Raw genomic sequence first — 22,521 nt, 5'->3', positions numbered from 1 at the left:
ACTTAGTACAGTCGTACTTGAGCCCAACCCTGCCTCCAATACACCTCGCCTAAACACCCTCCCCTACTCTCTCCCGCTCTCCCCTCCCCTCCCCCGCTCTCCCCTCCCCCGCTCTCCCCTCCCCTCCCCCGTTCTCTCCCGCTCTCCCCTCCCCTCTCCCGCTCTCCCCTCCCCCGCTCTTTCCTCCCCCGCTTTCCCCTCCCCTCCTCCGTTCTCCCCTCCCCTGCTCTCCCCTCCCCCGCTCTCCCCCGCTCTCTCACATGTACCTGTCCAATCCCCTCCTTTCCCCTATCTCTTCTCTTCTGTCCCCCTCTTCATTGTCCCCTCTCTGCTGCCACCTCCCCCTCACCTCCCTTCCCTCTTCCCCTCTGCACTTGCTCAGTGCCCGTCTCCTCGGCCCATCCGTCATTGGAGATAACTCCTAACTCTCCTCCCTTGTAATTGACTTGTCCTCCCCTCGGTGTCTCTCTCTCCTTTTCTCTCTCTCCTCTCTCTCCCTCTCCCTCTCCCTCTCTCCTCTTCTCTCTCTCTCTCTCCCTCCTCTCTCCTCTATCTCTCTCCCTCTCTCCTCTTCTCTCTTATCATGGCCTATTCATTTCCCCTCTCTACATTCCACCCAGCTGTAGTTTCCCCTCACTCCATTTCCTCGTCCATTACATATATATATATATATATATATGTATATAAAAATATACATTTCTCCAATTTTATTTTCCCTTTGTTTCCTATTCCCTTTGTTTCCTCCTCCCCTCCTCTTTTTGTCTCCCCTCTCCCTCTCCCGACATCCATGAATTCCCTCCCATATCCCTTTGTTATGTTCATTTGCCTTTTCCTCTTCATTGTCTCCTTTTACCACGTTTCAGCTTTCCAATAGTTACCTCTTATTTTCTCACCTTCATTTACCTACATTTTCTCACCTACATTATCCCTCTTCCACTATCTCGACTATCTTTTCCTCACCGCCCCCCTCCCCATCTCTTACTGCTCTCTCTCAGCTTCCCCCTCTCTAATCTTTAATAAACCCCCCCATCCGTCCCGTTTTCTTTCCCCCCCGGCTACTTATCCCGTTTTCTTTCACCTGCTCCCTGTCCCATTTTCTTTCATCTGATCCCCGTCTCGTTTTCTTTCGTGTGAAAAAGTCTGCGATCGAAGAAGGGGAGGAGAAAAATTGTGAAAATAATAATAATAATAATAATAATAATGATAATAACAAGTTTATTTGGCATTGAATCAATATACATGAAGTGCAGATAAAGAAAAGAACACATAGTTCGAAATAACAATTACAAATGCCGAGGATAACACAAAAAAGCATGTAAGCTTATTTCCATTGTGGTCCACTTGAAAGAGATGGAATATATGAAGAACGAAGTGATAGTAGTGGCGGTATGGGAGGAGACAGAAAGGATAAAGAAAAAGAGGAGAAAGAGGCGAGAAATGGGGGTTAATAGGGAGAAGATGGTTTGAATAATAAGGGGAACCAAGAACATGAAATAGATGAACATAAATGAGTTCCCCCTCGCCACTTTTTTTTTTTTTTTTTTTTTTTTTTTTTGACAGGTGCGCGAGCTTGACAGAAACTGACGCGACGTTACCATAGCAACAGACAGGTAAAATAAAACATAATAGAAAAATGAAAGGGGGGAGAGGCGTCTACGGTCAGTCCATTTCTATGACATAGCAGAATCCGCGGTCAGAAGTCGCCTCCTCCTCCTCCTCTTCCTCCTCCTCCTCTTCCTCCTCCTCCTCTTCCTCCTCCTCCTCCTCCTCCTCCTCTTCCTCCTCCTCCTCTTCCTCCTCCTCTTCCTCCACCTCCTCTTCCTCCACCTCTTCCTCCTACTCCTCTTCCTCCCTCCTCCTCCACCTCTTCCTCCTACTCCTCTTCTTCCTCTTCCTCCTCCTCTTCCTCCTCGTCCTCCTCTTCTTCCACCTCCTCTTCCTCCTACTTCTCTTCCTCCTCTTCGTCCTCCTCTTCGTCCTCCTCTTCGTCCTCCTCTTCGTCCTCCTCTTCTTCCTTCTGTTCGGAGGATAGTCAACCAGACCCAATGAGACAAACCAGCTGATGAATAGCGGAGGCCCGTGACGTCACCAGGGTCCAAATTGACGTCACACCCGCTCACAGGATGAGTGCGGGAGGGAGGGGAAGAGGGAGGAAAGGGGTAGCCGTGGCGGGGGGTGGGATGGCGTCAAAAGGAAAGGTTGAGGAAGGAGCGTGGAGGAGGAGGAGGAGACAAGAATCGGAGGGGAGGAAGAGGAAAGGAGGGAGGATAAAGTCATGTCTGAGAATGCTAACGTTTCCAGTACCGCGTACGATACATTGCCCGTATTCTGGGTAACTCTAGAGGTTTTTCCAAGAGAAAATTTCTTCAAGGCACAGAAAACTATCGAATCTCGTTGAATCCCGATGATTCACTCGGTGTGTGTGTGTGTGTGTGTGTGTGTGTGTGTGTATGTATGATATTATTTTATCTCTCCATTTTGTTTATTTCATTCACTTATTATTCATTTTTGTTTTAATTCATTTAATTCATTCATTTATACATTTATTTAATCTTTTCTATTCATTCATTTATTCTATCTTATTCCTTGATTTTTTTAAGAAAAGCTCAAAGGTGAAGGCAGGGAAAGGCGGTCTGTCTGTCTGTCTGTCTGTCTGTCTGTCTGTCTGTCTGTCTCTACTGGAGGTAGCTCTTTCTTGGAGAGGGAAGGCCGAAGCCAAGTCTGACCTCCCCCTCGAACCAAGCGAGCGAACAATGAGGGTTGTCTACTGATCGAGGCCGAGTTGGACCAGCAACAGGAGGAGGAGCAGGAGGAGAGGGAGGAGGGGTGTGAGCTGAAGAAGGAAAAGGAGGAGTGGGAGGTGAAGAAGGAAGAGAGAGGAGGAGGAGGAGTAGTAAGAGGAGTGAGAGATGGAGAGGGAAGAGAGAGGAGTGGGAGCTGAAGAGGGAAGAGGGAGTAGGAGGAGGAGTGAAAGCTGAAGAGAGAAGATAGAGGAAGAGGAGGAGGAGAGGGAGGAGGGAGAGGAAGAGGAATGGGTACTGGAGAACGAAAAGGAGGAGTATGAGCTGGAGAGGAAGGAGGAGATTGAGCTAGAGGAAGGAGAAAGAAGAGGAGGAGAGGAGGAATCCTGGTGAAGAGTTGGAGGAAGGAAGGATGTGGAGTGTGGAATGTTGGTATTGGTGGCACTGGAGGGGGCAGGGGGGAAGCATAAGACTGACAATTGGAGATAAGGTCTTATGATAACCTCCCCTCTCCCCCTAAGGGGGGGAAGGAGGGATGCGGGGGTGGGGGGGATTGGGGTGAGTGCCTCCATCTGCCCCGCCCGCGACGGCACAGGAGTGTGCACTTGTGCACATGTTTTTTTTTTTCTTTTTCTTTTTTGGGGGGGGGTTTGTGTGTGTTTATGTGCGTATCGGAGGGGATGGAGGTTAGAAACTAATGTGCACGCAAGTGTTGAATGCACACACACATACACACACACACACACACACACACACACACACACACACACACACACACACACAATGTAAGAGACAAACCCCACGAGCGTTGCTTCTTTTCTGTATACTACAATAAGGCTACCTCCCGTGTAGGGGGAAAAAGCCTTTGGTATATGTATGTACAATAAGGTACATACGATGAGGTAAACACACACACACACACACACACACACACACACACACACACACACACACACACACACACACACACACACACGCACGTATGTTTCCACGGTATCGGTTGAGTGCGCGCGTGCGTGTGCGTGCGTGCGTTCGTGCGTTCGTGCCCGCGTGGGTGCGCGTCCGCGTGGTGTGGCTGGGTGGGATGCGGTTAGTGCGCTGTTCGCGGTGATCAGAGGTGGGCATGCGCAGTCGGTCCCACGGTGTCGGCCCTGCGGTGGTGAGCAGTAGCAGCACCGGTGGTGGTGGTGATAATGGTGGTGAAAGACCCGTGAACAAGGGATGGTGATGGAGAAGCGAACCCAAAAGGTGACAGAAATGGTGATACGTTGGTGGTGGTGGTGATAATGTGTACTTCGGTGATGGTGATAATGTGCACGTCGGTGATGGTGATAATGTGCACGTCGGTGATGGTGATAATGTGCACGTCGATGGTGATAGCGTATACGTTGTTGGTGGTAATAGTGTGTACGTCGGTGATGGTGACAGTGTGTTTCGGTGATGGTGATAATATATTTCGTTGATGGTGATGGCATATCTCTGTGATGATGCTAGTATACCTGGTGATAGTATACTTCGATAATGGTGTTGGTATACTTCGGTGATAGTGATAGTATATTTCGGTGATGGTGATAATGTCTACATCAGTGATGGGGATTGTGTTTATGTCGGTGATGGTGTATGATAGTGGTGATAGTGATAAGTGTTCATTACGGGGATGATACTTGTGGTGGTGAAAATGTGCCCCGTTGTGGTGATGGTGTGATGGTGATGCTCTCCTTTAGTGGTGATGGTGCTTTAATGGTGATAGTGATGATAGTGATGTACCTGCCCATGGATGGTGATGGCATGATGGAAGTGATGATTCGACAGTGTGGTGATACGCCTAGTGATGACAGCGTCGTAGCTGAGCTTACTAAAACGTAGTGGTGATATCAAGGTACCATATTGTGATATTCATAGAGGTGATAATAACCCAGTAGTGGTGATAGTGGTGTGGTGATACCTTAGAGTGGTGATAGTATTGAAACAGGGATGCTTGTGCTTTGGTGAGCAAAAGTAACGTTTAGTCAGTGGTGAGCATAGGTGATGGTGGTGGTAGTGGTAATGGTGGTAGTTGTGGTAGTGGTGATAGTGGTGGTGGTAGATGGCATATGGGACTGTCGTGGTTGAGGGGAGATGGTAATTGCCATCGTGGATGTAGAAACAGATGCAGCTATTGACAGGGGCTGCTGCTGCTGCTGCTGCCACCGCCGCCGCCGCCGCCGCCATACGAGGAGAGAACGGGTGCGTGAGAAGGTATATTGGGAGGGAAGGGTGAGGATTATACACTAGTTTGAAGCGATTTTCCCTCTTTTTTTTAATAGAGAATACTTATTGCTTTTTCTATTTATTTGTCTAATTTGATTATTTATCTTTTTGTTTTATTTTCATTAAGGTTTCCAATGGTAACGTCATTTTATATATTGTTTTCACGGGGTTTAAAGGATGTGTAGTTAAGTTAGAGAGCTTGATCGGTTTAATATTTTGCATTAGATTAGTGAAATTGCTCTAAGCACACAGGTGTGTAGTCGGTCAAGTGCTCATAGATCTTTGACCAGATAACGCAAGTGACAAAGGGTTGCATAGTGGCGCCGTATTGCAGATGTTGAATCAAGTGTCAGGCACTGAATATGCAAGCGACCTAGTGTAGGTGGCACTGATTGCGCTAGATTTAGGCTAATGGCGGGGATTAATCCCACGAGGGAAGGGGAGGGGAACGGGGGTGAGGCTGTCGGCTGCGATGGGTGGCTTTGTTGGCTTTAGCGGGCGGCTTTGCGGCTGGGGGCGTTGGCATTTCCTTGTTTGCGATGGGGATATCTTGTGATGCCTTCAACAGCGTGGCTTAGTTGATTAATTTTCTTCTGGCTAAAAACAGACGGAGGTCCGCCCACCCACCCCTTCCACGGTTTCATAAACATCGCCTGTTCTTAGCCAGAGTAAGATCAATAAATCACGTCAGCGTGCTGAAGGTGGGGTTTAGGACCGTGCCTGGAATTAATTAACTTTTGAATTTGATTCTAGTCAAGACCAGGCACTTGAACTCTGTTAGGGAATGGGTACTATGAAGGTTATAGCTAACCTTCCTCCTCCTCCCTCCTCCTCCTCCTCCTCCTCCTCCTCCTCCTCCTCCTCCTCCTCCTCCTCCTCCTCCTCCACCTCCTCCTCCTCCTCCTCCTCCTCCTCCCTTCAACCTGGAGACACGGATCTTTGTGTTTGGCGCCAGGTGGTTATATTCAGTTACTGTGGCACTCTGAAGGTGACAGTGGAGTTAGCGAACCGAGTGGAATTTTAGTGATTGAATAGGTGGAAGTGGTGCTAACTAGCGTTTTCGGTGGTGATAGTGGTGGTTGTAACGGTAGTGGTGGTGATAGTTGTGGTGGCTGTGTTGTAGTGGTGATGGTGATAGTAATTGGTGGCGGTGGTTCTGATGATGGGTGTGGTGGTGGTAGTGGTGGTGGTGATAGTGGTGGTTGTGGCTATGTTGTAGTGATGATGGTGATAGTAATTAGTGGTGGTGGTCGTTATGATGGTTGTGGTGGTGATAGTGGTTGTGGTGTTGACAGTGGTAGTACAATAGCCTTGTTAATGACGATAGTGAAAATTTGATGGTGATTGTGGTTGTTGTTGTTTTGAGTGAGAATTGGACTGTACATGATGGTAACTATTTCCATATCTTCTTAATGGACTCTGGTGGTATGGAGTTTAACGCCAATCGTATTTACCCCTATTGTTAACAACAATTAACCCTTTAAAGCTCGTAGAGAGATAATTAAGCGTTGATCCTCCGTCACGTCGCGGGGGTTCTTTGGCTCCAACCAGAATAAAACCTTCAAAGTGCGTCACCATGGCACTTTGATATAATCTTGTATTGTCTGTAATCTTGTAGTGTCAGGTGTAGAAGAGCCTTGTCTGGTACGTACTGGTACATCGCTTTGTCATGCAGGGCGGCCGATACAAGGCCAGAACCGGAAGTTGCATGATTTGTATTGAGGTTTGTCGTGTCGTCATCTCTCTCTCTCTCTCTCTCTCTCTCTCTCTCTCTCTCTCTCTCTCTCTCTCTCTCTCTCTCTCTCTCTCTCTCTCTCTCTCTCGCTCTCTCTCGCTCTCTCTCCGTGTTTTTTGTTTTCTTTTAGGGGGTATGGGCCGCACACGTTTATAACGTTGTATTGTGGCTCATGAAGTGGTTGGGCGAAGTTTTCTGAATCAAACGCTCTTGGGTAAATCGGACGTTTGTTCCGCACAGGAAATTCCCAATCGTGTGTTCATGACCCACACTTATCAACTCGGCGTTCCTTGTGCATCAGGTATACCTACATTTATGTACGTGTTTGTGTGTGTACAAAACCAAAGTATTTGCACAATTATTAGTATTATTATTTATATATATATGATGTAAGCGGAATAGGAAACACAGGAGTCTTAGTCTTGAGTTTATTCCTGACTAGTTTCGCAGGTATGCTTTTTCAAAGCATACCTGCGAAACTAGTCAGGAATAAACTCAAGACTAAGACTTCTGTGTTTCCTATTCCGCTTACATCAACCTGTCAGAATGTCTCACATATATATATATATATATATAATATATATATATATATATATATATATATATATTTTTAAAGATAACTAAGTACTAGTGGTAATCATCTCTGTACTACATGATGAATGGTAATTGCACACTTAGATTTGTTGGTGCAAGTTATTCTGCTCTTCACGGCATAATATTTGCGTAGTCCTCAAGTAGCGCTGACGTGACGTCATAAGGCTTGTTTGGGGGAATGTCCGCCTCGCGAAAATAAATGGAGTCTTTCATTCCTCCGGTTGCTCTTGTCAGCTCTTCATCACGTTTTCGATACACGCCACGTGTTTTATGCGAGATAATCAAAATATACTTAGCATTTTTCTTTCGTCGCCATTTTTTCAGCGGCTGTCGGCTTTCATGGAAGCCCCCTTTTTTTTGTCGACTTTGGCGTTGGGTCAAGACGAAGAAGAAAAAAATTCAATTTTTTTTTATGTCATTCCTTAGCGAAAAAATAGTAATACAAGTTCAATAACTTTCCATAAAGAGAGATTTTTTCCAGCGTTTCTGTCCTATTGGACAATCACGTACTGCTATAGTTGGGTATTTGGCTCGTCTTGAAGATGCTGAACGTTCGTAGAGTGGTTGGCAGCGAGCACTTTTGAGTACAATAGACAAATTGATTTTTGACACACACAAGTACCCGTGCGCATGCATGACTACCCATCCAATTGCTGCGTTTGTCATTCCAGAGGATAAGGAAGATTGGCGCTTCTTTGCGGAGTGAATTTGATCCACATTTATCGCCGCCTCGCTTCGGTGAATTGGCGTTCACAAAGCGCGCCGTCAACCGACACTCGCCAAAGATGCAGTTAACAGGCACTGACAAAAGCCTCGGTGTCAACCCGTTTAGCCTGATCGCTTTTGTTCGAGACTGCCATCCCCTGTAATGTTTTTACTGCCTTCTCTTCACGGGGGCTCCAACGGTTGCCACCCCCACATTCATTCAGTAATGACCGAAAATTGCCACTCCTTAGCGTGCCACGATTCTAAAGCCACTCTTCGCTTGCGTAAGGTCTTCTTTGCCACCCCCTCCCCCCTCCCGCCAATCTCAGACTTTTTGAGAGCACATTAGCGACTTTGTCTCAGAGAGCACTTGAGCATGGCACTCGTACCAGCAGACTTCTGGGGCGGTGACGTGTAATGGCAGTTGCGAATCTGGTGTTGAGGTCGCCATTTGCGTGCAAGGTCTGGTCTCCTTGATTCGTGTGTGTGTGTGTGTGTGTGTGTGTGTGTGTGTGTGTGTGTGTGTGTGTGTGTGTGTGTGTGTGTGTGTGTGCGTGCGTGCGTGTGTGCATGCGTGTAGGCATTAGCACACAGGTAGTACACTAGAAGAATGACAGGAGAGATAGAAAGGTATGGTTAATAAGATGTCAATGAATGGGAAGGAGGTGTATGGTGGAGAGCACAATGGAGTAATATGGCTGTTTGAGAGTTAATTTGGACAATTAGTGTAATAAACATAAGCAAAAGACACAATAGAGACAAGTGGTTTGGTAACATCATGTCGTGTTGGGAAAATTGGAAACCGAATAAATTAAGAAATTGGAGAAATATAGGAGAAACGAGTGAAGGAGAATGAAGAGGATCCTGTTGGTACAGGCATGTGAGGGAGAATGACAGGGGACAGATGGGCAGTTTTGGGATCAAGGGTGGAAGGAAAGAGAAGAGCAGAAAGACCGAGAACAGGGAGAAACAGTGATTAAGGGAGTATACGTTGAGCAAGGTGATGCGCATGGAAGAGACTGTATTTATAATGATATTTGCCAGTCTCACAGCTGTAATTCTTACATATTTCATCGGCTAGCTCTTATAATTCTGAGTATTTTGAACCCCATTTATAAGTAACGCAAATTAAAACGTCGCCAGCGATTTTTGACAAATTCAGACATGCGGACATCTCTATATTTAACAAAAGTTAGATCTCACATCTGTTATTCTTAACTATATCATAGGCTAGCCCTTATCATTCTGAGTATTTTGAACCCCATATATAAATATCGCGAGAGAACGTCGCTAGCGAAAAAAAAAAAATGGACTCAAACATCTTTATATTTACCGAAGAGATAGACTTGTCATTATAGGACAGGGGAAAACACTCTCATTTCGTCACCAATAACCAGCGTTTCTATCCTTGGGGGACAGTATTGCACTAAAAAGGCGGATTTGGTAAAGAAGAAATTTAACGAGGTAGTGGAATGGAGGAACGGTAGACGTTGTCAGCCTGTTGAGTTGAGATTGACCTCCAACCGTGAAAGAATGGGGCGTGGGTCTGGTCCGTAGGGATGTTACTGAATTGAAGGACAGGAAAGCTCACGAGGAGTAGACGGAGAATAGACTAAAAGAGGAAGAAAAGAAAACTATACAACGGTGACGTGTAATGTGGGGAAGGTGTTTTGTAGGGGAAGAGAGGCTTGTAGAGGAGAGAGAGAGAGAGAGAGAGAAAATTTCGACCGTCCTCCCCCTTCTTCCCCCCCCCCCCCTCCGTGCGTGATGTTCAGTGTTTGGTAGTTCAGGTTTATAGGCTGAGCACCCCTGTTTTGAAAGGCGAGGAGAATGGTCTGGCGCGAACTTATGGGAGGTTTTCTTGCCGGGTCTTATCTCTGTCTCTCTCTCTTTATTTGTGTGTGTGTGTGTTTGTGTGTGTGTGTGTGTGTGCGTGTGTGTTTGTGTGTGTATGTGTGTGTGTGTGCGTGCGTGTGCGTGCGTGCGTACATGTGCGCGAAGCTCGTGTCCGCTGCTTTGACAGTATCAGCAGGAAATAATTTCTCTCCTCCTCTCTCTCTCTCTCTCTCCTCTCTCTCTCTCTCTCTCCTCTCTGTCTCTCCTTTCTGTCTCTCCTTTCTCTCTCCCTCTCTTTTCTCTCTCCTCTCTTTTCTCTCTCCTCTCTTTTCTCTCTCCTCTCTTTCTCTCCTCTTTCCTCTCTCCCCTCTCCTCTCTCCCCTCTCCTCTCTCCCCTCTCTCTCTCTCTCTCTCTCTCTCTCTCTCTCTCTCTCTCTCTCTCTCTCTCTCTCTCTCTCTCTCTCTCTCTCTCTCTCTCTCTCTCTCTCTCTCTCTCTCTCTCTCTCTCTCTCTCTCTCTCTCTCTCTCTCCTCTCTCTCCTCTCTCTTTATCTCTCTCTCTAACACACACACCACGTACGATATCATGCGACCAAACTTGGATTTGATGTGCTAATCAGGTTTGTTGACAGTCCTGTGCTGACTAATTGACAGTCGTACTTCCACACGTTGGGAAATAAAAATCGTCATCCTGTCAAAGCCTTATACCGACTACCGTAAGGTGACCTGGGATGACCTTGATGACATAGGACGTTCGTCACTGACCTCCTTCCCCCTCAGTTCACCAGTGTGACGCGCTTGTTAGTTGTTCATCTGGCTAAGGGTAGGCGATTGTCAATAGTCCCTATATGGTCAGTATCATCAACAATATATTGAATCGATACTGTCGCTCTATCCCACCTGAACTACCAGTATAGCATCGTCAGTACTGTCTTTATACTATCAGAAACATTGTGGAATTTTACTGATCTTTGAGACTTTTTTTTCCAATCGGACTTCTTGGAAATGAGACATTTCCCCCACCCCGTCCCGAATCCTAATAACCATACACACGGCGACAGAATAGAGTGTATGAATAACGTGACCAAGCTCCTGTGGAGGACCGTCTGGTGTTGATCAGAATGATAAAGAATCGTACACGCGCGCGCATGTACACACACGCACAGACAGACGGGCGCACACACACACACACACACACACACACACACACACGACTCGGTGGCGCGGTTGGTAGAGCACTGGCCTGGGAAGTACGGTGGTGCTTGCAGTACCTGGTTCGAATCCTGCCCAGGGCCGAAATTATTTCGGTATCGCTGCACTTCGGGTCGTTACTCTGACTCTCGTGGGCGGGGAGTTGGGTGTGTGTGTGTGTATGAAAGGTCATAGCATTACCCATAGATCGGTCATACGAGCTCTGAGCTCTCTTCCGGGAGGGAAATAGCTGTCGATCACGAGTCCAACACGCAATCCAAAGACCAAGGTGAATACACACACACACACACACACACACCTCGTGGCGCAGTGGTTAGAGTTCCCGGCTGCCACTACAGCGATCCTGGTTCGAATCCCGCCCAGGGCTGAAGTAATTTCAGTATCGCTGCGCTGCGAGTTGTTACTCCAACTCTCGTGGGCGGGGAGTTGGGTGTGTGCTTGTAAGGTCACAGCATAACCCATAGATCGGTCATATATGAGCTTTGAGCTCTCTTCCGAGAAGGAAATAGCTGTCGATCACGAGTCTAACACGTGATCCAAGACCATGGTGAATCACAGACACACATACAGACACACACGCACATACACACACATACACACACACACACACACACACACACACACACACACGCACACACACACACACAAACGCACGCACACACAAACGCATATCAAGGTTTTTCCGTGATGGTTACTCAATGGAAATCAAATAAACCTGAGAATCTGAGATAAAGACCACAGATAAGGGGCGATATGACCGGGTCCGATGGCTTCAGGAGCCGCCGCTGTCTGGCTATCGGGCGACGGCGGCGTCCGGTCGTCTGCCCACGTTTCCGGTACTTACCGGACCCCACCCCCCACCAACACCCCCCACCCCAACCCAAAGTGTTTTTTTCCACGTTGGAAAAGAAATCGTGTGGTGTTAGCAGAATGAAATATTCTTAAATATTAGTAGCGTTCTCTTAAATGTGACGTGTCGCATAGAACAAACTCGTGGTAATGTAAGTAATGGGGACGTAGGTAATAAGTAATAAGTCGACGACGTGGGTAATAAGTTGCTCGAGAGAAATGTTGGTGAGGGTAAGGTAGCTGCGATTGCACAGTTATTTGTTTTACAGTTTTTTGCCATTTTATCTTTTATTTTCTATTATTTCATTTATTGCTATTCTATGTATTTCTTATTTTTATATATTTTCTTTTTTCTATTTTCATTTTTTTCTATCCCATATATATATATATATATATATATATATATATATATATATATATATATATATAAATAAAAAAAAATTTCATTCTTTCATTATTTTTTAATAATAATGTTATAGTCTTAAATGTTCGACTACAACATTGATGAAACATTGATGAACTGCAGTCTCTTAAAGGCCGTATATTTACATAGAGTAAGGAGTTTTAGGGCGTTCACTACGATAGCCTATCTACATGTGTGTATCTGCAAGGCTTGGTACTCTTTCGTAAACTTCTGGAAGTGTCGAACTACCCTTTCCACCACCACCTCGCGTTTGTCCTTTACAAGAAGTCGATTTCTCAGCCAGAGCAACTCGGCGTTCTGGAGGACCTTGATGACTTGTTTGCTTGGCTTCAATTTAACGTTTTCACGTTGCCTAATGCCAGATGACTTTATTGGCCCAAGGGCGGGGAAATCCGAGATATAGATTGGTCAAGTGTGTCTTCATGACGCTGTTTATGTCCGTGTCACACTCGTGTTGTATATATCCTACAACGCTCTTGGGATCCTGCCTTTTTTGTGTATGCATGTGCGTGTGTGTGTGCGTGCGTGCGAGTGTGTGTGTACGCGCGTGCATGTGTGCGTGTGTGTATGTATGTGTTTGCGTGTGTTGGATGGAAAGAATATTTGTTTTAGACGTGTAAAGGGGTGGCAGGGTACCAGAAGACGAGAAGATAGCTTGCATAGACCACGTGTGTGTGTGTGTGTGTGTGTGTGTGTGTGTGTGTGTGTGTGTGTGTGTGTATGTGTGTGTGTGTGTGTGTGTTGGATGGAAAGAATATTTGTTTTAGATGTGTAAAGGGGCGGCAGGGTACCAGAGGATAAGAAGATAGCTTGCATAGACCACGTGTGTGTGTGTGTGTGCGCGTAAGTGTGTGTGTGTGTGTGTGTGTGTGTGTGTGTGTGTGTGTGTGTGTGTGTATAGTCTTGCATAGTAGTTCTTAGATGGGGATAGTGAAGCTTGCAGGAGTAATGTGGCAGATGTTGGCATGTACCTGCGATTTTAAGAAATTGGGAGAGGCCTTTGTTCAGCAGTAGACTCTAAATTATTGGTAATGAATCTTTGGTGGAATGGATAAATTCGGTCCTCGCCAGACACTATTATCTTCAATATGAGGTAAAGCACAGACCAAAAGGTCGCTCGGGATTCGTAATGGAAAAGGAGGAGGTGGAGGAGGAGGTTCCTGCGACCCGTCATGAGGGCGTCGTCCCCTAGGGTCGCCTCCCCGCCCAGCGACAGCCCTTCAAGAATGGAGCTGTGACGTCAGAACGAGCCAAGCATCTACCGGGTCCTGCCGAGTTGGATAGTCGTTGACGTAGAGCTTTTGGACAAGGTTTCCTGGTGCGGTGGTGCTGGTGGTAGAGTTGTTCTGATCTGGGGTATAATGATTTTTTCTCTGTCTTCGGAGAGTAGATGAGTGGGACGGGGGACGGTAGTGCTTGGGGGAAAAGGGTGAGAATGTTTGGCAACTGCGCCTTGTGATGGTAGAGAGAGACGTGAATGTTGGTTTAGTCAGCGCTTGTCCCCCCCCTACCTCCCCGTAGGACATGCCGATTTTATTCTGGTTAACGGCTGGTGTTATTAGTCAGCTGAGGAGTCCTACTTTTATTTTACTCATTTGTTTTATTTATTGAAAAGAGGTTACACTAAGATGAAATCGTTCGGAATTAACTAGAACATGTCAAACGTGGATCCAATGCTTTGGAGGGTCAAACGAAACGTCATTGCCAACGTTAAGTGTGGAGGTGGAGGATGGAGTTGGGGTTCGAGGTGGGGCTGGAGATGAAGTCTGAGTTGGAAGTGGAGGTGAAGGTGGAGCTCAGTTGTTGACGTGTCATGGAAGGGATGTTGCGGTTGGCGTCATGTTGACGTATCAGAGTGTGACGTAGGTGTGTGACGCAAGTGTGTGTGTGTGTGTGTGTGTCACCATGGTCTTGGATCACGTGTTGGACTAGTGATTGACAGCTACTTCCTTCCCGGAAGAGAGCTCATATATGACCGATCTATGGTTAATGATGTAACCTTACACGCACACACACACACACCCAACTCCCCGCCCACGAGAGCGATACTGAAATAATTTCAGCCTTGGGCGGGATTCGAACCCGGACTGTCGTAGTGGCAGCCGGGAATTAGTGGTCGTAGTGGCAACCGCGCCATCGATTCGTGTGTTTGTGTGTGTGTATGTGCGTGTGTGTGTGTGTGCGTGTGTGTGCGTACATGCGGACGGTCTTGCACATAAGCACGTGCTTGTGCACACAAGAACGTAATTATGCACGCAAGCACGTGCACATGACCACAAACACGTGCCGTGCGTGCGCATGCACACACACACACACACACACACACACACACACACACACACACACACACACACACACACACACACACACACACACACACAGCTCAGGGCTGAAATTTTCAGGATCGCTGCAGTACGAACCGATGCTCCAACTCTGGTGGGCAAGGAGTTGTGTATGTGTGTGTGCATGTGTGTATGTGTGTTTGTGTGTGTGTTCGTGCGTGTGTATAAGTGCGCGCGCGCGCGTGTGTGTGTGTGTTCGTGTGTGTGTGTATAAGACCGGGCCATTTACGAACTCTGAGCTCTCATCCGTAAGGGTATTAACTATCGAGCACGAGCCCAACACGTCATCCAAGACCGTCGTGAACCACACACACACACACACACACACACACACACACACACACACACACACACACACACACACACACACACACACACACACACACACATACACATACATACATACATACACACACGAATACACGACAGAGGTGTGGCTACTTCAAGTCTTCATAATAGGTCCTTAGGGGGCTGAGAAGAAGGACGGCTTGGGGGCGACTGGGGAGGGTGGAGGAGACTGGAGGGGGAGTAGATGGGGGGGGAAGAGGTTAGAGAGGTGGGCAAGGGGCCCAAATGAAGGGCAAATGAGGGTTGGGAGGGTGTGTTGAGGGTTGGGGGATTGAGAGTTGAGGGTTGTGGGGGTTAAGGGTTGGGGGGGTTAGAGAACAATGTCACCTATTGTTTAGAACGAGCTACCAAACTTTCCTCCCCATACACACACACTTACACGCATACATTTGCGCGCGCACGCACATACACACACACACACACACACACACACACACACACACACACACACACACACACACACACACACACACACACACACACACACACACACACACACACACACACTCACACACACTCACACTCACACTCATGGTAGCTTGGCTCCGGATTGTATGAAATGGGTTTCTGTTATTCCGGAAATTGGAAATCTATCTCGATGTTTGTCTTGTCCGGATTTTCATTGGCCTCTTTTAATCCGACACAAGAGCACAAAAGGGATTTTTCGACTGAATAAAATCGCCAGGTGATAACAGTAACCAAATAATTAGATTTTCGGGGTGAATTATTTTTTTCTCTATATAATTTAATTTATTTTATTCTATCTTATCTCTATTCTTATTTTATTTTATCTTATCGCTATTCCTATTTAATTTTTGTAGTTATTTTTCGTGTATTTATCTCTTACCAGGGTTTGTGATTGTTTTCATTTCGTTGTGGTATTGTTGTTAATGGGGTCGAAAAATGTGTGACCTAAACTGAACACAAAAATTTGCAATATATTGGTATCATATCATTATCATTCCGTCACAATTTCATCGTACATGTTTACTTTATCGCCATCATTGGCAACCTCATTAGTGGGTATATCATGTACCCACCGCTGATACCTGGCTTGATATGTAGGTTTATTGTAGTTAATTTATAATATGTTGCTTACTTTTGTGGGTAGCTGGAGCGCATAGGATAGTATTAGATTAGGAAAAGCAATAACAGTTGTGAAGGAATTGCAGTTCTGAAATAAGTAAATAAGTAAGACTCCTTTCGGCCGTGGGCCACTATGGCCCTCGCCATCGACATGACGTCATATCGCTCAGATGTGTACAAAGCTGCAACGAAACATGCTCAAGCAAGACTGGAAATATGCATCTAAAGAACCTGTTAGATTGTGTAGTTGTGTATTATTCAGTGGCGTCCTTGATACCTGGAACCGACGACAACAGCTGCCGTGACCACAAGAGGAGCAGTAGCAGCCGACTGGAACAATGGTCGAAGTTCGGGCGAATGATTTCAAACGATCGAACTCTAATTCCGTTCTTCGCCGCGTCCAGCTCAGAACGCCCCACCCTCCGACGACGTCAACAGACCAACTCCAAGTTGTAGTCTCCTCGCAGGGTACCCCCGATGGCTAGCGGCTCTTCTGACCCAGGGGGCGGTGACGAGCCGCCTCCTCAGCCGCCGCTGCCGCCGCTCCCGACTCAGCCGCCGGGATGGGCACGGAAGAGTGTGTGGGCGCGAGGCAAGCGCCTCGTGCAGGGCGTGCGGGACAAAATGCACGCCTTCTTCTGTCGCCACACTCCCAACGTCGCCACGCCCGCCAGGTAAACAAACAACCCGTACGCTCAAGAAGGGCAGAAGGGGGGGGGGGGCAGAAAGGGGGGGCTTGGATTGCGGTAGCTTCCAAGCTTTTGTCTCATTTAGCCCAAATGCTTCCCCGCCCTTCCTCCCCCCGCCTCCTCCCCACCTTCCCCCCACTCTAACAGCTGTTCATCGGGTCTCCACTTCCTCCTCGCCACCCGTTTCTTTATCCCCCTACTCCCTTCCCCTTCGAGGGGCTACCGCTAAGGTGAATGAAATCGCCTGGCGGCAATCGGGGTGAAAGGATGCCTCTCTCTCTCTCTCTCTCTCTCTCTCTCTCTCTCTCTCTCTCTCTCTCTCTCTCTCTCTCTCTCTCTCTCTCTCTCTCTCTCTCTCTCTCTCTCTCTCTCTCTCTCTCTCTCTCTCCAAGAAGCATCAACGTACCCTTCAGTACACAAACACAATAGCCCAGCCTCCATTCTCTTTGCTTCTACTACCCCGTCCCCCTCCACCTCCACCTCCACTCTCCCTCCCACTTGCTACGACAAGAACGTTAGCCGGACGCGTCCTCGGACCCCACGGCGTGGAGGGCCGCGCGCGCAAGACCAACGTGCGCGCGTCTCCAAGTTTAGGTTCGTCGGCGGCCACCCCCGCGAACTGGGGAACCCTTGCGTTGTCTTCCCGTCATGGTCGGAGAGAGGGAGAGAGAGCGAGACAGAGAGACAGAGAGAGAGAGAGAGAGAGAGAGAGAGAGAGAGAGAGAGAGAGAGAGAGAGAGAGAGAGAGAGAGGGTGCAGAGAGAGAGAGGGAGTGGAGAGAGAGAGAGGGAGTGGAGAGAGAGAGAGGGAGTGGAGAGAGAGAGAGAGAGAGGAGGGAAGAGAGTAGGAGAGATGGAAAGGATCAGAGAGAAGGAGAGGTTCAGAGGTAGAGGGTCAGAGAGAAGGAGAGGGTCAGAGAAAGGGAGAGGGTCTGAGAAAGGGAGAGGGTCAAAGAGAGGGAGAAGGTCAGGGAGAGGGTCAAAGAGAGGGAGAGGGTCAGAGAGAGGGAGAGGGTCAGAGAGAGAGGGAGAGGGTCAGAGAGAGGGAGAAGGTCAGAGAGAGAGAGGGAGAGGGTCAGAGAGAGAGGGAGAGGGTCAGAGAGAGGGAGAGGGTCAGAGAGAGGGAGAGGGTCAGAGAGAGGGAGAGGGTCAGAGAGAGGGAGAGGGTCAGAGAGAGAGGGAGAGGGTCAGAGAGAGGGAGAGGGTCAGAGAGAGGGAGAGGGTCAGAGAGAGAGGGAGAGGGTCAGAGAGAGAGGGAGAGGGTCAGAGAGAGAGGGAGAGGGTCAGAGAGAGGGAGAGGGTCAGAGAGAGGGAGAGGGTCAGAGAGAGGGAGAGGGTCAGAGAGAGGGAGAGGGTCAGAGAGAGAAAGAAAGAATGGAAATTAAGGTAATTCAAAGTCTTGGTTTTCATATTTGTAGATACTTAGCCCGTTCACTACCAAGGGGGGTGCCAAGGAGATGAATAGAATCACCTGGCGGCAGAGAGGGTGAGAGGGAAAATGCCACCGGGTATGGAAGGGGTTGACCGTGATCTGGTTTCGAGAACACCCCCCTAACCCCAGCCCCAGTATACCTGAAGCCGCTTGATCTCCTAACTCCTGATGATGTCATTTCCAAAAGCCTCCGTGATTGGTTATTGTGATTTATCGTCACCATTAACGACGTTTAGGCCTCACGTCACCAGAGGGAGGGTGGGAGGGTGAGGGGGAGGGAGTCCTTAATGAGTAATTCGAACCCAGGATGGTGTGTAGACGCGTTTTCAGCCGGTGGTCAGTTCTAAAAGGTGGGTAGGTATCCTACCCCTACGCCTACTCCTCCAACTCCCACCATTACTCCATGTCATACTCATACTCCTATTCCTCCTCATACTCCTCATCTTATTTCTCTAAACTTCAGCTTTAACCACCAATACTATTATTACTATTTCCTCCTGCTGCTGCTCATCCTACTCATCCTCATCCTCCCCCTTCCCATTTCTCCAAAATCTTCCTCCACCTCCCCCTTCTCCTACTCTTCCTCCACCTCCCCCTTCTCCTCCTCCTCCACCTCCCCCTCCCCCATCTCCTACTCCTCCTCCCCCTCCCCCTTCTCCTACTCCTCCTCCCCCTCCCCCTACTCCCCCTCCCCCTCCCCTTCTCCTACTCCTCCTCCCCCTCCCCTTCTCCTACTCCTCCTCCCCCTCCCCCTCCCCCTTCTCCTACTCCCCCTCCCCCTTCCCCTACTCCTCCTCCGTCTCCTACTCCTCCTCCGTCACTTTCTCCCTCCTCCTCCGTCTCTTTCTCCCTCCTCTTCCTCAATCCTCCTCCTCCTCTTCCTCTTCCTCTTCCTCCTCCTTCCTCCTCATCCTCCTTTCTCTTTTACCCGGCTTTTCCACGCTAATGATCCGAGCCCGGACAACTTTAACGCGGTCAAGTTTCGTCGACCACCTTTGTGGAAAGTGTGTGTGCGTGCGTGTCTGTGTGTGTGCGTGCGTGCGTGTGTGTTTGTGTATGCGTGCGTGCGCGTGTGTGTGTGCGCGTGCATGTGTGTGTGTGTGCGTGTATGTGTGTGTGTGTGTGTGTGTGTGTGTGTGTGTGTGTGTGTGTGTTTACCAAATTGTAATATACGGGAAAGGAGCAACGCTCGTGAGATCCTGCCTCTTAGTTTCCAATTTATCATTACTAGCGTCATACTCAAATTCGTGTGTGTGTGTGCGTGTGTGTGTGTGTGTGTGTGTGTGTGTGTGTGTGTGTGTGTGTGTGTATGAGCATGTGCGTGCGTGTATATGTGTGGAGGGAGAAGGCACTCACAGACCACTACGCCCCCCTTTCCACCACCATGGGTGGGAAGGTCATATTTCTTCATCTTCGAGGTCGCTGAAGGAAAAAAAAGGTCGATCCTATGTCTGACCCGTTCGGGACATTTTCTAAAACTGGTCTAAACTGCCACAATTTGAGCTAATGAGCGGAACCAGCGGGTCTTACATTTTCTGGGCCAGTAACAGCAGTTAACCTGATAGCACCAAATCTCTAATCGTCTTAAAGTTCCAGTTTAATGTCGAAAAGGGAAACTGTATGGATAATCCCAAGAAGCCATTTTGATACCCTCCCCCTTTCAGGATATCGAGGTTGTACTTGATCAGATGGCCTTGATTCAGAGGTCTGTTGCTTGAGAAGGACAATTAGTCGAGGGTAACATCCGGCTGCAATGCACACACTCAGCCAACCTCCAGTTCTTTGTTATTAGTGACACACTTTGTACATTCTATTCTGGTAAATGAGGGGCGTGATTTGTTACAGACGAGGAAGGCGAGCCGAGGCCTGAAGGAGGGGAAGGGGAAGGGGAGTGGGTCTCGATCGATTCACTCCGCGGGTCCGCCTTCTGTCAGATCTGTAAAATCGTGCGACCTTTGCCAGAAGCTAATCAATAAAGTGCTCCACGACGTCGAGGGGGAGAGGGGAAGGGTGGCCGCAGTTTCGTGTGTACAACACAAAGGGTGAATGGAAGGGGGAGGCAAGTCTTTTTGAGTAATTTATGCTTTGAAGGCGGGTGGGGGTGGGGGGAATGGGGTGATTGGTGAATGGGGGAAACGTGATTTAACGACAGCAAGTTCACTTTTATTGATTTACCTATATATTTATTTTTTGTTCGTGTTTTTAATTCTATTCTGATATTTATTTTCATCTTATTTTTTGTACAATTCCTCGGCAGTTGGGTTAAAATTCTTGGCGGATTACAATCGTTAACATAAGAACAAACGAGGAAATTATGAAAAGAAAATGTTCATCGTGATCTGAGAACTACAGACCAGACGTTCATCAGCTTTGTTAACAAACAAAAGCGCCATCTAAGAACAGTACAGATGAACACCACAAGCACTGTCGTCGAACTTTAGAAACTGTACACATCATGCGGCAGACGAGGGCTGCAATCAGTCTGGAAGACCTGGTCACGATATTTTAACATTTTTGTTTCTTATTCCACTTAGGATCGCCGCCATTGGTGATGGGGCTCGTGTTTTCGAAAACGCCCCATTTCTCTTCATTATTTGGCTTTAAGCCCGACTCGAGCAAGAGGGGCTAAGGGGGATGGGGGAAGGGGGATGCTCCCCCCCGCCCCCCAGGCACCGGAAGCTGGCAACCATGCGGAAACTACCGACTTGAACGTGTACATATATTACAGAGGCGTGTACGAAGAGTACAATATAGAGGCGTTGGGAGACAACGTGTGTACACAGTGTTCAAGCTGTGTTATTCCCGGAAAGTAGTTCTTCAGTTGGTCACGTTACGTTTCCGATTGTGCTCCGAATGGGATAGGTGGTGGTGGTAAGGAGCCTACGCCAGGAGGCGCTGAATAGCTGTGGCCGAAACCGTCACCTTTGCCCTATTATCCGCTTTGGGGACTAAGGGCAGGTAATAGAATCATTGCTGGGAATCGGAGAGGAGTGCGGGATCGAACCCACACTTAAGCGAATGCGAGACATCTTTCAGATTATGACACCATAGCACTCTATGGTTATTGTGTAATACATAGTGTAGATGGTTTCCTTGATAACTGCTGTGATTGGGGCGCAAAGTTGAAATGTTTCGAGGTAATATTGTGAAGATGTAGTTTTGGAACGTGTCGGTCATGTCATTTCCTAGGCAGGCTAGTAGTAGGGTTGACCTTATATATATATATATATATATATATATATATATATATATATATATATATATATATATATATATATATATATATATATATATATACATACATATACCGAAGACAGACTGCTGCCCCGCATTTCATCTTTTAGTAATGAGAAATAGATGTTTCATTATGTAGAAATAGTACAGCATTTGTGTGTTCGCGCGTTTGTGTGTGTGTGTGTGTGTGTGTGTGTGTGTGTGTGTGTGTGTGTATCCTCTCTGTGTAACTGCTGATCCTCTCACCAGAACCAAGTCATCCGGCGATAGCCAGAATGAAATGTGTCAGTGATGTGATCTTAACTGAAGAGGTTGGCTGGCGATATCTGCTCTCCCTTCAGCTGGATGAAATCGCCTGACGTTAACCAGAATAAAATCTGTAAATGGTCGTCACAGTAGCGAAAAGAAGTTAAGTAATAAATGCGTCTGATGGGACATGTGTGCGTGCGTGTATGCGTGTGTGGTGCGAGAAATGTAAACGTTGATCTCTGACGAAGGACAAGGTTGGGTTAAGATTTGGTTGAGTTAGACCAGGCTATGCTAGTTCAGGTTGCAAATATATAGAAAAAAAAATTCTATCCCATAATTTTTCTGATGGCGCAATTCGAAGTGTGTTGCTAGGCTCTCGTTTTCCTAGCCTCGCCTTGACGTTTTTTTTTTTTTTTTTTTTTTTTTCACTTCTAACCAGAAACTCTCCGGAAAGCGTCTTTATTCTCCTTCCAATGAAACCTTCATTTGATTAGGCAAAATAAACCGAAGTCCCCAACCGTGCGGCAAGACAAAAAAAATAATAATACAACTACAGTCTTGTCGATCTTGCCCGCTCACTAGGCTATGTCGCGGGCACATCAAACGGGCTACCGACAAGGGCTCTGGTTCATGCAGGCCAGTTACGGGCAAACCGTGACGTGACTGATCGTGTCTTGCCCTCATAGAGGACCGGGAGAAGGGGACCAGACTTTCCGGATGAAAGACCAGGAACCATGTGGGAGAAAGTACCGCCTACCCGGAGAAGAGTTTACAAGTGTCTTCCTAACTGGACACCT

The 22,521-nt window shown here is 47.6% G+C and overlaps 1 protein-coding gene across 11 annotated transcripts in view; it reads left to right on the top strand.

Annotated features, from left to right (window-relative positions):
* Positions 1-22,521, top strand: part of spri (Src homology 2 domain-containing protein sprint) — a 120,508-nt gene that overhangs the window by 48,485 nt on the left and 49,502 nt on the right. For 2 of the 11 annotated variants that reach the window (XM_076174041.1, XM_076174031.1), the window contains exons 1-2: positions 3,842-3,900; positions 16,147-16,795. The exons of 3 other annotated variants lie outside the window; for them this stretch is intronic. In XM_076174041.1, the coding sequence (XP_076030156.1) occupies positions 16,685-16,795 (111 nt within the window). In that variant the 5' untranslated portion in view covers positions 3,842-3,900; positions 16,147-16,684. Of the gene's footprint in view, positions 1-3,838; positions 3,990-4,012; positions 4,621-16,146; positions 16,796-22,521 lie in introns of those variants that run through there. 6 more of the 11 variants (XM_076174033.1, XM_076174034.1, XM_076174035.1 and 3 more) reach the window with 6 other exon arrangements.

This window comes from Oratosquilla oratoria, chromosome 35 (genome assembly GCF_046742065.1).
Source record: "Oratosquilla oratoria isolate Oo_2021 chromosome 35, ASM4674206v1, whole genome shotgun sequence".
NCBI lineage: Eukaryota > Metazoa > Arthropoda > Malacostraca > Stomatopoda > Squillidae > Oratosquilla > Oratosquilla oratoria.
Note: the sequence above shows the minus strand (reverse complement) of the source record. Positions and strands in the feature narration are given on the sequence as shown.